The 17,145-nt window shown below is 38.7% G+C and overlaps 1 protein-coding gene across 3 annotated transcripts in view; it reads left to right on the forward strand.

The window, feature by feature from the left end:
* The window catches only part of MAP3K15 (mitogen-activated protein kinase kinase kinase 15), a 145,702-nt gene that overhangs the window by 89,453 nt on the left and 39,104 nt on the right, over positions 1–17,145 (forward strand). For all 3 annotated transcript variants that reach the window (XM_072615338.1, XM_072615339.1, XM_072615341.1), the window contains 7 exons: positions 830–980; positions 2,676–2,783; positions 7,872–7,921; positions 8,292–8,387; positions 10,144–10,231; positions 13,100–13,233; positions 16,532–16,659. In XM_072615338.1, coding sequence (XP_072471439.1) covers positions 830–980; positions 2,676–2,783; positions 7,872–7,921; positions 8,292–8,387; positions 10,144–10,231; positions 13,100–13,233; positions 16,532–16,659 — 755 coding nt within the window. The remainder of the gene's footprint in view (positions 1–829; positions 981–2,675; positions 2,784–7,871; positions 7,922–8,291; positions 8,388–10,143; positions 10,232–13,099; positions 13,234–16,531; positions 16,660–17,145) is intronic.

Consider the following 17,145-nt stretch of genomic DNA (forward strand, 5'->3'; position numbering starts at 1 on the left):
TGTAGGGCCACACGTGGCCTTGAGGCTGTGGACTCCCCACCCCTGGGTTAAGGGGAAGTGTGAATTTGCTCTTTTTGGGCCCTCTGTGCTTTCAGTTTTGGACCCTTAAACTACTGGCCTTTCCAAACTCACCAGGCCTGTGAAAGTAAAGAGCCTTAAGAACAGAAGAGGGCATTTGAGAAGAGAGAGGTGACAAGGTAAACAGACACACTAAGACAAATGAGGCAACCTCCCCTACCTCTCTTGTACAAGACAGGCCAGTCTAGAAGCAGGGTTAAGTGTCCCAAAGTTTGGTTCTGGAGCCAAACCAGCTTCTTCAAACTTTTGAGAACTTGCAGAGTTCCTTTCTAGACCAGAATGACCTTTCAAAGTATTTTTCCTTTCTTGAATCTCTACCCCCCCCTCTTAAAACATCACCCTTGGGATATCATTGGCCCGCTTTAGGAATGAAGGATGACAACAACTGCCACCATCTTCCCTTTAGCAAAAAAATAAAAAATCCATTTTCCATAGGTAAAGAGACAAAGAATTACTTAAGTAGGTTATATACTCGACCAGGACAGGGCAGTTAGGATATCTACCTAGGGAATATTTATTCTCAGATCATAGTTTCATTAAAAGGTCAGAGAATTTACAATTAGCTTTTCCTTTTGGTCCTATCACCAAGAAAGACACGTAGATCATCCTTATGAAATCTCTTGAAAAATAAGACTTTTACCAGGAAGCTGACTGTTCAGATGGACTCACCACTCAGTAAAAATCAAATTTCAGGTAGAATTAAATCCTTTTTCTTGAGGGGTCTAATCCCCCTATGTGTCTCTTCCTCTAGGTATCTGCGGTCATTAGTTCAGAATCTGCAACTAATTCAGCGCTTTAAGAAACTCACCATTGAACACTCTCACAGACAGGAGCTGCTCAACTTCTGGCTGGATATAATTTTTGAAGCGACAAAGGAAATCACAAATGGATTGAGATTTCCGGTATGATATTCTAAAATCCATTGGTTTAAGACATTTCACATGGATTGAGGAGAGGGGGTTGCCACTTGAAAAATTCTGAAAGACGTGTTCAAGAATATGCTTTAAAATAATGAGGAAAAGTGTTAAAGCTTCTTCATCAAACTTTAAAAAAGAATAAGTTTCTATGACACTATAGCTATCTGTTTTAGCTGCTAAGGTGGGGTAGCCCCCTGTCCTCACGGTGTTTCTAGACTGATTGTTTTCCAGAAGTGTCCTGGAGTCAGATGGAATTCTGATTTCTGAAGGATTTGAGTACTTACAACCTTGGAAATCAGCAAAGGTTACAAATCAGGGTTTGATTTCTTGTTTTGTTAATTGTCTAGACTTAATAAGATGAAGAAAATGTTAATAAAAACTTAAACTTGTATCCTGTGTTTTCGGTCAGTTATTGAACATCCATCAGCACCTTGCCGATTTTACCTGTGCCTTTGGGTACATTTATTCAGAATTCCTCACTGACGTTGTTCTCTAGAACATAGTATCACAGATCTAGAGGCAGAAAGTGCTAGAGAAGTCATCTAGTCTAAGCCCGTGTAATGTTAAAGAGAGTTAAAGATCTTTCCCACCCATTACTGGGCCTGCCCATTAAGGGAAGTTTGATTAGGGGAGATTTGTTTTGTAGGAAGGCCCACATCTTTTGTTAATTTCTAAGGAGGCACTGGTTCTCAAGCGTTGTGTTGCCCTCTGTCTCTCAAAAGGGCATATATATTCTGAGGTGAGGTTTTGTTTTGGGGCTTACTCATTGGAAGTGTTTGTCCAGGTGAGACTCTGGGCAGCCACTAAGCAGCCCCCTAGCTTTGAAAGCCCAGATATTGGTGTTTTTCTCTCTGGTAACTATGTGTATATGGTCGGACCGTTGGATCTGCCTGGTGATCTGTGATGTATGTATTGCTTATGGTCAGGCAGCTGGAAGCCCTGTCTGTTGGTCTTTATTTCCTCTGCATTTTCTCTGAAGTTCAAGGTGATGACTTTTCCCCTGAACTAAGTGAATGATCTACGTGCTTGATTAAAGTGAGTGTTGACCTGTCAAAAGCTGTTTTCCTTTTAGGAAAGCAGATCGAAGAACCTGTATATCAGACCCCCCTCGCCCTTTGTATGTCAGGGTCCTTGCTATTACAGCCCCTCATTTTACAGATGAGGAGACGGAGCCCTGAAGAGGTTCAGTAATAATAGCCAGCTGGTGCAGCAGATAGAGTGTTGGGCCTGCACTCGGGTAGACTTATCTTCCTGAGTTCAAATGTGGCCTCAGATACTTCCTAGCTGTGTGACCCTGGGCAAGTCACTTAACTCTGCCTCAGTTTTCTCATCTATACAATTCACTGGAGAAAGAAATGGCAGATCATTGCAATATCTTTGCTAAGAAAACCCCATGGACTGCAGCGGAGTGCTGAAGTTCACAAGGTCACCAAGAGTCAAACAGGACCAAACAACAACGTAGGATAAGTCTTAGCATCTAGCTTGTGTCATAAGGGCAGTTGCTTAATACCTGAAAATCAGTGATTGCTCCTGCCTTATTTTCTGCATTTAGAACAACAGATTCTTCTGAAGCCTTTTACTATAATGTATAAGTACATATTATATGTATGTACAATTATAGAAGTATAATGACTGTTGCTGTATGTTCCAATAGATTACAAATACTTGTTTTTATTTCAGGTTCTAGTGATTGAGCCAACCAAAGTCTACCAGCCTTCTTATGTTTCCATAAACAAGGAAGCAGAGGAGAGAACTGTCTCTTTGTGGCATGTCTCACCCACCGAAATGGTAAGAAAAATAAATCACAGCCATTTTTCACACCATTCAATGCTTTTTAAGCAAATATCCGCATTTTAACTAGGTGTACTCAGGAAAGCAAGAAGAGCAAGGCACATCCCCTTGGCTATCTCCAACCCCCAGGACTTTAGCTGGGACTTGAAGGAACCCAGGAAAGTCAGCCCTCCTAGATGAGGAGGGAGAGAGGTCCAGGAATGGGAGAAAGCCAGTGAAAATGACTGGAAATGGGAGATGGAGTGTGTGGTGTGAGGGGCAGCAGAGATTGGTTATTAAAATGGATAACTTCTGAATTCTGCTAACTACTGAAATAATAAAACTATAGACTGGAGAGAACTTTTGTGTAGACTGTCATACATATTTTGTATAAGAATGTCAAATTTGTGTGTTTTTAGAGGTAACAGGTTTACATTTTCCCTTTGCACCTAAAAAGGTTTCATTCTTTTTTTTCCTTTTATAAAATGATTCCGTTTTACTACGTATTTGTCCTCTAGCCAAAAGCAACCATATGTTAGCCGCTCTCCTTACTGAACTTGGGAGGAAGGCATAAAGTTTTTAAGCATGCAAATTGAACATGATTTAGAACAAGGGCAGGTATAAACAAATTCCTTCAGAAACAAAGCACATATAAAGACAAGTAAACAAATTCCCAAATCTAAAATAGAAACATCTCCCCAGAAATAGATGGAGTCATGAACATCTCAAATGTAGAACAATAATTTTACCCAATGTTTGATATCTCTCATGGTTCAGAATGTAGTCAGCACAGTCGTTGATAATGATGAGTGCTGTGTCATTCAAGTTTTCTCTGTTTTGAATGCACTGGACATTCTAAAAAAGGAAGTGAAGAAATTGTAGATGGATGCCTTAGTGGGCACACAGTGCTCGTCACCATCCTTTATTTGATGTGCCTTTTTTACGGAGCAAATGGACTTTATGTCCTTTTTGTTTTGTAAGCAGCGAGGAAACCCACCCGGTGCCTCATTTGGTATAATGTATGCTGGTATGATTGTGATTACTGAAATCGCCATTTTATTTTGGGTATTTCTGGTGGAACTGCAAAACAGCTGCTAAGCGTCTGTTGTGAGTTATTGAGAAGGGTCTGCCCAAAAACTCCTACTAATAAAATAGTCATAGCAAACTACTTCAGGTTTTGTGCAGTTGTTTTATCCACCTGCCCCAATCATTTGAATTCTCTAGCTGTCTCTTGCCTTGAATCGGAAGGATGGATAAAGAAAATAGCTGACCATTTCTTTGTGAGAATGCTGGAGGCTGTTCTTGATAAGGCTGGGGTGAAAAGGAACCATTTCAGACTTTTCCTCAGAGGCAATATTTTAGAGTAAGCCCTGAAGAACGCAATAGTTCTTTTTTTCCTTCTGGAAAGATGTTTTCCTTCAGTTTCATCGTTTCTGTTCATACTCTTAAAAGCTCACGTGTGGTTGCCAGTTTTTCAAGAGAATTTGCCTTTTGTAAGCAAGGACGTGTTTCTCTGTCAATGTACTAATTAGAGAGAATCTGAAAAGATTAAAATGATGCCTTTGCAGTGGTACAGTTCAAAGCGAGAGGATTTCAGAGCCAGAATTTTGTTCTGGATGGGCTCCAAGGAGGGTGTACCCCCATTCCAACTTTCCCTCCAGAATAATCTGCCACATGGGTTAATTGGTGCATGTGGTTTTGCTCAAAAATGGATGGTAGCTACCCAATACCTCAGCAGAGATGGCAAACTGACCCTGAGTTTGCCAAATGTAATTGAACAATGTTTAACAAAACAAATAAAAATAGCAATAAAACATTTGTTTGACATGTTCAGTCATGTCTGACTCTTGGTGACCCCATTTGGGGTTTTCTTGGGAAGATATTGGAGTGATTTGCCATTTTCTTCTCTAGATCATTTGACAGATGAGGAAACTGAGGCAAACAGGGTTAAGTGACTTACCCAAAGTCACACAGCTGGTGTCTGAGGCTGTGTTTGGACTCAGGTCTTCCTGACTCCAAGCCTGGTGCTCTATCCATTGTACCACCTAGTGCCCAGTAAAACACACATAAAGTTAATTTTGATCTTCTAAATCAATATGAGGCTCACAGACATGTTTGACACCACTGGCCTCTAAGTTAAAATCTAAGAAGCCTGACATTCAGCAAGAGCCTCTATAGCCTGGCCCTTGTGTCACAGCCCAACATGAATGCCACACTCCAGTCAAAGCTTTTTAGCGCTCTCCAAATATGCTGCACACATTTCTGTTTTCATAACATTGTTCCTGCCCAGGATGTGCTTCTCCAGAGTTGTAACTAGGACGTGTCCTGGCAACCAAAACTTTGCCCCAAGCCACTGAAATTTATATGCAGCTTATGGATGCCTTCACCACGAGAGAGACAACTGAGCTTAGCACCTGGCTATGAAGAGTAATTAACGTACAGTTATTATTAATTATATTATGTATTATTAGCTTAGTAGTATTCATTTTTATTAGATATTATTTATATATTATTATATATATTATTATTACATATAATACACTTTTTCTCTTGCCCCAGTTCTTCTGCGTTCCAGGTCAGCTCCCCTGACATCATCTCCCCCCACCCCGCCTTGACCAAAATGACCCCGGGGCATCCCAAGATCTCTATCCCTTTCCTCCCTTTTCACCACCCAGGGCCATTTGGGTAGAGATCTGAATTATTAGCCACGTTGTCCCTCTTTCTCCCACTTTATTCTTAGAGAATCCAGATACCTGATCCCTCTGCAGTGATTGATTAACCTCTAATGTTTACCCATGCTGGGGGGTTTGACCCCTAATTGGGTCATTTCCTAAGTACTGTAAAGTGAGTGATATATTTGTATTGAGTAATGTTGTTTTATTATCCTAGTAACATCCTCCTTTGTGACATTTCATATGCCTTTGTACAAGTGATCCCCTGTGTCTAGAAGAATCTTCCTCCTCTCTATTACCTGGTAGTATCCCCACCTTCATTAAAGGCAAGGTTCAGGGACCACCTCCTACATGAGACTTTCCCTGATCCCCTCAGTTATTAGCGTTCCGTGTTTCTCTCTCTCTCTCTGTCTCTCTCTCTGTCTCTCTGTCTCTTTCTCTGTCTCTCTGTCTCTCTCTCTGTCTCTGTCTCTCTCTCCCTATCCCTCTCTCTCCCTCTCTCTCCCTCTCCTTCTCTCTCTCTCTCTCTCTCTCTCTTTCTCTCTCTCTCTCTGTCGTCTCTCTCTCTCTCTCTTTCCATCCCTTATCATTGTTGTATTTACTTACTCATATGAGTGTTGTTATCCCTTCAGGAGAATGTAAATCCCTCAAAGGCAAGGACTTGATTTTTGTTTGTTTTTTGCTTTTTTTTTTTTAATAGAATAGGTATTTTTAAATATTTTCTTTTTCTCCCAATATAAAACAATTTTTAACATTCATTTAAAAAAATTTCAGTTTCAGATCTTCTTGCTCCCTCCCTCCCATAGGTTATACATGTCAAATCATGTAAAACATATTTCTATATTATTCATTTTTGTAGAAGAACATTCAAATAAAATAAAAAATTAAGAAAGTGAAAAATAGTATGTTCCAGTCTACATTCAGGCCATTTTTTCCTCTGGAGGTGGATAGCATTTTTCATCAGGAGTCCTTTGAAACTGTTGCTGAAAACAGCTAAGTCATTCGAAGTTGTTCATTGTACAATATTGCTTTTGCTGTCTGTATACAATGTTTAACTGGTTCTGTTACCTTCACTCTGCATCAATCCATATAAATCTTTCTAGGTTTTTCTGAGAGCATCCTGCTCATCATTACTTGTAGCTCAGTAGTATTACATTACAGTCATACCTCACAACTTCTTTAGCCATTCTCCATTTAATGGACATCCCTTCAATTTCCAATTTTTTGCCACCACAGAAAGAGCTGCTATAAATATTTTTATGCAAATAGGTCCTCCCCTCAACATTTTCAAAAAAATTTTGGGGGATACTGAAGAATAGGTACATATTATTGCCTTGTATTTGAGTTCTATAGGTACGCTATAAGCCTGCACTAATCTTTGGGTTGACTCAATTCCATCAAACGCTGTCTCCCCAAAGGTGGAATAAGGCTTTAATTCTTCCTTTTCTCAGAATCGTCCTAGTGCTAACATTTCTCTTCTGTGTTTGGATCTAGTTTAGTTCCCTCCTTGTAATTTAATCAGTCTCTCTTAAAGTGGGCTGATTTTACTCTTGACTCTCCCTCTTGATCCAAGATGGCCTGAAACACATTGCCTAGAGCTCACACACACAGAGCTGGCACAACTTGCATTCAAGGCTCACAAAGTGCCTTCCCAAACAAAGCCTTTTTAATGCCTTGGAAGGGAGTCTAAGATTTAGAGCTGAGAGAGACCTTAGATGACCTCCAGTTGAACACCCTCATTTTGTAGCTGAGAAAATTGAGGCCTCCAAAAGTGAGGTGAATCTTGAAGTCTCATAGGAGCCTGCTTGGACCTACCAAGCAATAAGACCCGTTTTGGCAGCCTAGCCCTAGATCTCCCTTCCATTCTACCTGTTTCTTCTATTTGGCATATCAGGGATAAGAGAGAAGAGGAAAAGAAAAAGAATTCTTTTCAAGGAAAATGCTTTCTAGGGCATAGTGTTTACTTTCCATAGGACTGACCTCTCATCATAGGGTGTAGTTCTGGGGCTTTGTGCTTGCTTCCCATAGCACTGACCTCCAATCATCAGTCTAGATTTGTTGTGCTGCCACTGCTTTGTTAAATTAATAAATTCTGGTCTTATTCTGTTGTTTCTGACGTGTTGCTGGAAGATGAATGGTGTTATTATATACTTCATGGAGAGGAGTTTTCTATTACACCAAAATAGAGACTTTCTGCTATAACTGGAAAATAGATCTAACTCAATTTTTGTGATTTTCTGGAACATATTTCCATTATTCTGTGTTGCTTATTTTTATAGTAAAATACAAATTTTTTTTTAAAAATGTAAAATTGTATCTTATGCTGAGAAAACTAGCATGTAATTGAATATTGAATGAAAACTAGAATGACCCTGTTATGCTGTGCTTTTCTGTCAAACATGGAACTCTTGACTTGTGTCTTTGGTTCCTACAGAAACAAATTCATGAATGGAATTTTACAGCCTCCTCCATTAGGGGAATAAGGTCAGTATGAATGAAAAATGACAGCTATTTACTGTTTTGTGCATTTCATTTCATTTTTAATGGAAACAAAAGCTCTATTTGTGATTTTTCTCTGCACGTGCCCCTTTGTCTCCCTCACAATATCTTGCCCAGTTCTATATAGGAGATGTAATTAAGCAATGTTGAATTAAATTGGTGAACACAGATTCAGAATGGCAAGGGAGACATTTCTCGTTTATTTAGTTTTATTCATATGGAAATCAAAAACTGATTTTGGGAAACAAAGTCTTTAAAATGGAAGCAGTTTTGTAGTCATTTCATTCTCCAGTAAATTTCAGACCCCTATGCCCTAAGTTATATGTAATATTTCTTTTTAATGAACATTTTCCAGCATATCCAAGTTTGATGAACGATGTTGTTTTCTTTATGTCCATGATAACTCTGATGACTTTCAAATCTACTTTTCGACCGAAGATCAGTGCAGTAGGTGAGTTAATTCCATTTCTGCTTCATTTTCTTGAAGTATGGTGAACTTGTCTAAAGGGCCCCCCAAAGAGTTACAGCTTGTGGTCCAAAAGAAAATTGCATTTGTTGAATTTGCTTTCTTAAAATGTTATAAATGAATCTGTAATCGTATGTTTCAAACATAATATGATAATAATCTACTTATCCAAGAGTCAGACTTCTGGCAACCTTAAGGGAATTAAGGGAATTCTTTATTTGCATTAATTGGGATGTAGTTATAATTTGATTTGTTTTCTGGTCTAGAGCAGGGCTCTCCAGGTCTCCAAGCAGTAATACCAGATAGATTATCAAACTCATCATTGCTACCATACCTTTTATTCTTTTCTTTTTAAAAAAAAACGTTTTCTGGATGTTTTTATATCACAAGCGTTTCCTGATTTCTCCCTTTTAGCAGCTATAACAGTTAAATAAAGCTGACCAGCTTGACAACACATGCAACACTCCCCTCCCATCGTCCCTTAATTCTCTCCTGAGGAGAGAGAAATCTGTTTTATCACTTCTACTCTGGGTCCAGATGGGTCATTGCAATTAATCTTGAGTTCAGTTTTTTCAAATTATCGTTTCATTTGTGTTATTGTAGTCACAATGTACGTTGCTCTCCTGGCTCTGTTCTCTTTGCTTTGTTTTTATTGTCATTATTGAGTCGTTTCAGTTATGTCAGACTCTTCATGATCCTATTTGAGGTTTTCTTGGCAAAGAATCTGGAGTAGATTGTCTTTTCTCTCTCCAGCTCATTTTACAGATGAGGAAATTGAGGCAAACAGGATTAAGTGACTTGCCCAGAGTCACACAGCTAATAAGTGTCTGAGGTCGGATTTGAACTCAAGTCTTCCTGACTCCCAACCTGGTGCTCTATCCACTGCACCTCTTAGCTACTACATCTTTGCTTTATATCAGTTCATTAAAGTCTTACCATGTTTCTCTGAATTCCTGCCATATCTTTGTAGCACAGAAATTCTTAACCTGCCTCATGAGATTAAAGACAAAATTCTTCGTTGACTGTATTTAGATATAATTAGTTTCCTTTACAATTCTATGTGTTTTCTTGTATGCATTTAAAAATATCATTTTGAAAAGGGGTCACTTTTTTATCGTTTTTGAGAAGAGTTTCACTATACTGCTAAAGGTGTCCACGATATAGAAAAAGTTGAAAACCCAGTGGAAGTCCATTTTCAGGGGTGTGTTTCTCCAACTTCGTTTAGGGACTTTACTGTAAATATCCCTTATCACCCCCTTTTTCCCTGGTAATCTCAAACTTTAAGGAAGTGAAAATTGTTCCTCACAAAAATTATTCCTCTAATGACTTCTGGCCAGAGAGTTATGATTATTTATATAAAGAATAGTTAATAAGGCTATTTAACAAATAATTATTTCTATGTTTACTTAGTACATGCATTAGTATGTATTTGTTTTCCTTATTTTCCTGTCCGAGCTTTACTTTTTGGTTCCTTTTTTTTTTTAGTGCTCCAGTCTTTGTGCTGTCATTTATGTGAGACTAAAACTCTCAGGTGAAAAGTATGGTTAGCTGGTTACCCCCAAACTCCAAACATTTGCCATTCAGAGAAGAGGTTTTTCCTCCCCCCACCCCCCCAAATTCCAAACATCACCCACTGAATGCTCATTCACCTGTGATGAATTTATCAAAAGTATGAAGGTGAAGATGGCAGAATACAGTTGTTACAAATTGGTGAATTTTTGATGGCATCTGTTGTTTCCAGGTTTTGCTCTTTAGTCAAAGAGATTATAACGGATGTGGTGGGCTGTACAGTGGAATTAGAAGGGGAGATCGATGGGGATACGCTAGAGGTAAGTCTGGTGTCATTAGAGAGGAGCAAGAATTGAGAATTCCCATTTTCATCCTCTGATTGAACTTCAGTAAAGTTCTTCACTGTTTTTGATGAATAATGAAGAATACAAGGAATTTTACTATTGCTTTTCACATAAAATGGTTTATAATTTATTTTTTTAAAGATTATAACAATTACCAATAATATAGCTATTGTTATCAGGAATAATCTTTCCTCACAGTGTCAATGAAGTATGTTCTCTATATCATGAAGTCAAATATAGGACAATCTGGACTGAGTTTAAGCTTCCCTCCGTGGGACACACAGAGAGTCTCCTACCTTAGTTCTTCATAGACTACAAACAGAATTAAACGAATAATCTTCTTAACAAAGAAAGCTTCACAATAAAGACTGAAAGGAAAGGGAAATTAGAAAGAATAGGCTAGTCCAGGCTTACATCTTGGGAAATCTAGGCAGATGACCAGAGCAAAAGAGTTGCTCCAAGACATTAGGTTTGGATAAAACCCCAGAGCTTCATGTTTTCTATAATGTCCTTCATGTCCAGTGGGGAACCCTTCCACTTGACATTCAAGGGCAAGTGTCTAAAGACCCAAACTAGGAACTAGTGTACAATCCTTTAAACTTCCTAGGCTGTGGCCATGAGTCGAAACAATAATACCTGTAATTCCTACCCTGGTCTCTCATCATCCAGTCTGGTTTGTGTCTTCTATGGCCAACCAGACTGCCCTCCACCAAGATATACACAGGGAATGAAAGCTATATCGGATATCATCTCAAGTTTTTCCCCAAAATAGGTTGAAAGGATCTTAAGGCCCTGTGGCATCATGGATTGAGAACTTTATTTGAGTCAGAAAGACCTGGGGTCAAGGCCTGTCTCAGATACTTGTTAGCTGTGTGACCTTGGGCAACTTACTTAACTGCACTAGGCGTCAGAATCTTCATTTCTAAAGTGATAGGTTTGGACTCAGAGGCCTCTGGTGTCCTTTCTAGCCCTGGCTCTGTGATCCTACAAACTATCCAGTCTCTTAGAAAATATAATAATTTGTCTATACATATATAATTTTTAAGAACTAGATGATAAACTGCATTAGAATGTGGTCTGGGTCTTTCAAAAAATCTTTATATCTCTTCCTCCATCTAACATCATGCTCTTAATTTAATGGAATAAAGTCTTTGATAAGCTAAAAGTGGAAGATTTGGAGGGGGGATGGTTAGACAATTTAAAGCAGTTCTTTCCAAGCATTCTTAAATCATCTTTAGCTACCAGATACAAAGAGTTTTTATCTATTGAGAGATCAGCCCAATGCAGACCTTTCCTTGGCAACGCTAAGTCAGCCTGCTCTTCACATTACTGTATGTATTTGGAACTATTGTATAATTAACCAGATTTGCCAGTAATTTAGACCAGTCTTCCCAGCTGCATTATTTATAATTAATGAAGTTTTACTGTGCTTTCAAGTCATATTGAAGCTATACCTCTGGGTTGCTTTAGGAGAAGTTTTTAAATGATAAATATTAATTAAGCCTTTCCCTGAAGCACTTCTCAGTGCCTCATGGAGGTGACCCTGATTTTTCTAAATCCAAATTGATTGAAGTTCAAAGTCTGGCATACTGGGCCAAGCCAGAAAGACTCCAAACAGGAGTCATTTTTGGACTTGGGGTTTGGGATTCTAAGTTTGGAAGGACTTATTAGGGGGGCAGCTGCCGGACAATGAATTTTTTAGCTATCACAACTCAGAAAGACTGACTGTTTCAGCTAGAGGGGTTGTGATCTGTACCCAAGGAGGGAATATCCCCAGCAGCTAAATCATTTTTTTTTTTAATGAACTCAGCTATACTAGAAAAATGAATAAACGGTCTGTTAGAGATAAGGAAATTAATAAGATGGAAGCTCTCTTTAGAAAGTTCTGGATTTCAAATTCATTAGAGCTCAACTAGCTGCATGCCTCAGTGATAGGAACATCTCTCCCCGCCCCCCCTTCTTGCCTGTCTTCCTCCCTCCCTCCTTCTTGCTTTCCTTCCCTCCTCTATCTATCCATCCATCTATCCATCATTTATCTCTCTGTCATCTCTCTGAGATGTATTTTCAACTTGTCTTCTCCCTCATAGCGTATTTATTTGTGTATTTGTCTTCTGTACCCCTCTCTGCCATTGGATCAGCAGTTTCTTGACTCTGTGTCTGTGCCATATCTCTTTGCATTCCTCCTTAGCACCTAGCCCAGTGTCTTGCATATTTAAACATTAAAAAGCCAATTTTGGGAGTTAAGCTGGTGAGTTCATTGCTGTAGGGAGTTCCGAGTATGGAAACTCCCTCTGTCAATATTGATTAGCAGCTCATATTTAGAGGTTACGTGAATTGCTCATAGTCATACAATATGTGTCAGAGGTGAGCCTTGAACCCCCAAGTCTTCCTTACTTCAAGGTCAGACCTTTATACCTTTCACAATTTGCTTTGCATATAGTAAGTTTTAAATAGATGTTTCTTGACTGAATTAAATGTACAAAAGTGACCTGAAGTTGATAAAAAACGTACCTGTAAAAATACAAGTTCGCTTACAGAATAAAGTAATAGATGTGTGTGTTAATAATGATAAAATAATAAAAATAATAAAATTTAAAAATTCCATGCCTTTGGAATAATTATATAATTAAAAATTAAGTTTCTAAGACATAATTGGTGGTATTGTGCTCAGATAAGGCTCTCTATGTGTGTCTTTCCATATATACATATGTATATATATATATATACATATGAAATATAAATTTAAAAGCCACCATTGCTGATTATCTTTTTTATATTCTGGTATTAAAAGAAGTTTTTGCCCCAAGCATGGTTTTTCTTTGTCTCCCTGATTTTTCCCCCCAGTATGAATACGATTATGATGAGAATGGTGAAAAAGTAGTCCTGGGGAAAGGCACGTATGGAATTGTGTATGCTGGGAGAGATCTTAGCAATCAAGTTCGAATAGCTATCAAAGAGATCCCTGAAAGAGACAGCAGGTAAGTGAGTCACATGTAGTCGTCTGATGGATGGCATCTGCAAGACAATGTTTGGTTTAGGTGGCTCAGACAGGTAAGGAATAATTATTACCAATAAGGATATTGTCTAAAATTTTATTGGGGGTAATTACTGGGTAATTCAAATAGATTGGAATGATGGAAGGTATCTTAGTGACATTTGATTTGTAAAATTTCACAGTTAAGAAATTTGGAAGTAATCTGGCATAGTGGATAGAACACTGGCCTCAAAGACCTGGGTTTGAGTCCTATGGTGGATAGGTTGATAGAATGGGAGCTTGTGCAAATCTCTCAGTTCTTTAGCATTCCAGTCAACTCTCTGAGAGAATTCATTAGCTGCAGAGGTATTGATCTGCATTAGTAGAGGGGATTTCCTCCCTTGGAGCCCCTTATAACTAATGAAATCATAGGGATGGTCAAAAAAGAAGGCAAATTATCCTGTTTAAAAAGTGATTCTATTAAGGCCAAGTCCCAATCAGTGCAAATAATTAATCCTGTGAAGTGGCTATACAATTCAAATTTGCACTGTATGTTTCCATTGGACTGGAGTCAACAGCTATATTTTATGTAATTATAATTTGGAATAGTGTGAATTCAGAAGCATGAGATTATTTCACAAGGAGTATGCCCTGAAATAGAATGGAACTCCATACAATTTTTCAGATGAATCTCTTTTTATATCTGAAATATTATGTGAGCATGTATATATGCATATATGCAATATATACATTTACATACGTAGAATACATGCATACATATATAATTCAGTACTATGAATGAATGAAAGAAAAAGCATTGATTAAGTACTTAGTATGTGCCAAATATTGTGTTAAGATACATTAGAATATCATAGAAATAAATAGTATAAAAATATAATAATCATATTTTCCCTCTCTTCTCCTAACTTATGCCTATTGTTTGAGGTTAGTTTCCTATCAGTGGTTTTCCTGATTATCTTTTCAAATTAATCGTTGTTGAAGAAGTATGTAAGTCCCAAAGCTGTGTGTGTGTGTGTGTATTTTTGACCAGATCTACCGCCCAGATCAGGTCAGCAGCTGCATTATATCTTCATGGTCTTGAAGAGTTGTCTAGGGCACTAAGGAGTTAAATGACCTGCTGCAGTCCAAAAGCCTCTAGGTGTAAGAGGAGGACTTGAACCTAGGTCTTTTTTACTCTGAGATGAGCTCTTCAACCACCATGACATGCTCCCTTTCATGTGTGGAGGTAGGTGTTAACAGAAGCATGATCATGGCACATGACAATCCCCTTTTCTGTGCAAATTGAACCACAGTTCAAATATATAAGTTATGGGCATGATTTTGTAAGAATGTCATGTCATTGACAATCAGGATGGTGAGGCATTTGTAAACCATGCATCCTCATCATCATAATTACTGGTATTTATATAGCAGCTAACCTGTACAGGCTCTAAGTGCTTTACAAATATCTTGTTTTAATTCTCACAAGTATCCTGGGAGGTAAGTGTTAATTTTAATCCCATTTTACAGATGAGAAAACCAAGGTAAACAGAGGCTAAATTACTTGCCCAAAGTTATATAGGTGGTATGTGTCTGAGGTCAAATTTGAATTCAGGTCTCAGGCCCAGCACTCTATCCAAGCAATTCCCTACCTGTGTCATGAGGAGCAATTGATGAAACTGAGGTCATTTAATTCAGAGGAAAAAAGATGCTGGTGATGATGGAGAGCTGGGGCCCACTTCTAAAATCAATCACATTTCCCTCTAGCCTCAAAACACTGTCCCAGGCAGTTTCTCCCCAGCTCAAGGACACAGCCTGCCCCAGCAACAACTGTTATCTCCCTTCCTGATGCAGCAGCCAGCTGCACCTACAGAATTTATTAATTTGACCCAGTTGTACACTGGCTGAATGGTCTGTGTACTGGGTCATAACAACATTACTCCTCAATGACCAATCATATGTATTCTAGACTTAGACATACAGATACTCCCTTACATTTCTCTTGTCTAACAAGACATTGATGAGAACAGCCTGGTATTACTTAGTCTGTCCTGATCATTAGTTGACTCAGTGATATTTCAAGCCTAAAACCACAGCTCCATGTATCCTCCCCTTGGGCTCTTTCCCAGTGAACTCTGGATAAAATACCTGTGCAGTAGAGACTAAAAGTGCATGTCCCTTTAAGAACTAACCACTCCTTACCTTCCTAATTAGTCCCTAATCCTGCCCCAAATCAGTGACCACACTTGACACAAATCTTACTATAGAATATACTATATAAACTTTACCTGTACCCCATTCAAATCGCAGGTTCCCTAAGAATTCTTGCTTGCTGAAAAATGTAATAAATCTTTACCCTGACCTTGAGAATTCCTGAGTCCACCAATTCTTTTCCAGGTGGCCCATGCAGGGGTTCCTCTATCGTCCCTCTACCTCTCAAGCCCTTATCAGTGAGGCTGGGGATGTTGAATGAAAGCTAGCTTTAGATCATAAGAAAGGAAAGTCCTATGGACAGCTTGTTTTCGTTCATTATTATTCTAGAGGGCATAATTAAGATTATTAGGCAAAAATCTCCAAGAGGCTGATTTTTACCTTGATAGGTAGTCATGAAATTTCAGATAATTAGAGCTGTCCAATAACAGAATGGGATGGTTTGAAATAGCATAGTGAATTTACCAGTCACTAAAAGTACAAATTTTCCTGCTTTAGAGATGAAGAGATTAGATGATTTCCAAGGTCCCTCCAGGGATAGCTAAATGTTGCAGTGGATGGAGCACTTGGTTTGCATTCAGGAAGTCTCATCTTCCTGAGTTCAAATCTGGCCTCAAACACTTACTAGCCATGTGACCCTGGGCAAGTCACTTAACCCTGTTTGCCTCAGTTTCCTCATTTATAAAATGAACTGGAGAAGGAAATGATAAACTACTCCAAAATCTTTGCCAAGAAACCTCAGATGGGTTATGGAGAGTCAGATACGACTGAAATGTCTCAACAAAGTAAGAAAAAGTAACTTTCAGCTCTCAAGAGTCAATGATTTTTCTATTGGCTAGTGGGTTTTTGGTGGATTGAGTATTTGACCGGGATTCAGAAGACCTAAGTTCAAACCTTCTTCATACACTGTGTGGCCCTGAGCAAGTCACTTAACCTCTGCCTTCCTCAGTTTCCTTATCTGTAAAATGGGGAAGAAAACAGCACCTATCTCCTAGACTGTGAAGATAAAATGAAAAAGGATTTGTAAAGTGCTTTGTGAACCTTAAAGTGCTGTATAAATGCCATTAACACTGTTATTGTCACCATCCTAGGTACTCTCAGCCTTTACACGAAGAGATAGCCTTGCACAAGTATCTGAAACATCGCAACATTGTCCAGTATCTCGGCTCTGTTTCAGAAGATGGCTACATTAAAATCTTTATGGAGCAGGTGCCTGGAGGTTTGTGACTTTGCACTACTGTTCCAATGCTCTGAAAGGTGGAATAAAACATGTGTGTCTCCTCTCTGCTTCATGATTTTTCCTTCAGATGCAAGGTTTATGCAGACCGGTAGTACGGCTTTTTTGTAGATCATGGGATCATTGGGAGGAATATTTTCTGAAAGGGTTAAAAAAATAACCTAAGGTTGAAGGATAGTTCTGTCCAGTTGGGTGGACCAGGAGCTAGAACTATTTTAGTGGTAGACGCATAGATGAATACATTTTAAAAACATCACTTGAATATCTGGCTCTTTGGCTGACAGAATACAAACCTTTCACAGGCCGTCAGATGTCTGAATTTTTCAGGTTTCGGTTGATGCTTGGTGTGTGGGTTTAATAATTATAATTCGCATTACTGTAGTTTATAGAACACATTTCCTCACAGTCATCTTATGTGGTAGGAAGCACAAATGTTAAGCACAAATCCCTGCGGAGGGAGGCTTAAGT

The sequence above is a fragment of the Notamacropus eugenii genome, chromosome 5, assembly GCF_028372415.1.
Source record: "Notamacropus eugenii isolate mMacEug1 chromosome 5, mMacEug1.pri_v2, whole genome shotgun sequence".
Classification (NCBI taxonomy): Eukaryota; Metazoa; Chordata; class Mammalia; order Diprotodontia; family Macropodidae; genus Notamacropus; species Notamacropus eugenii.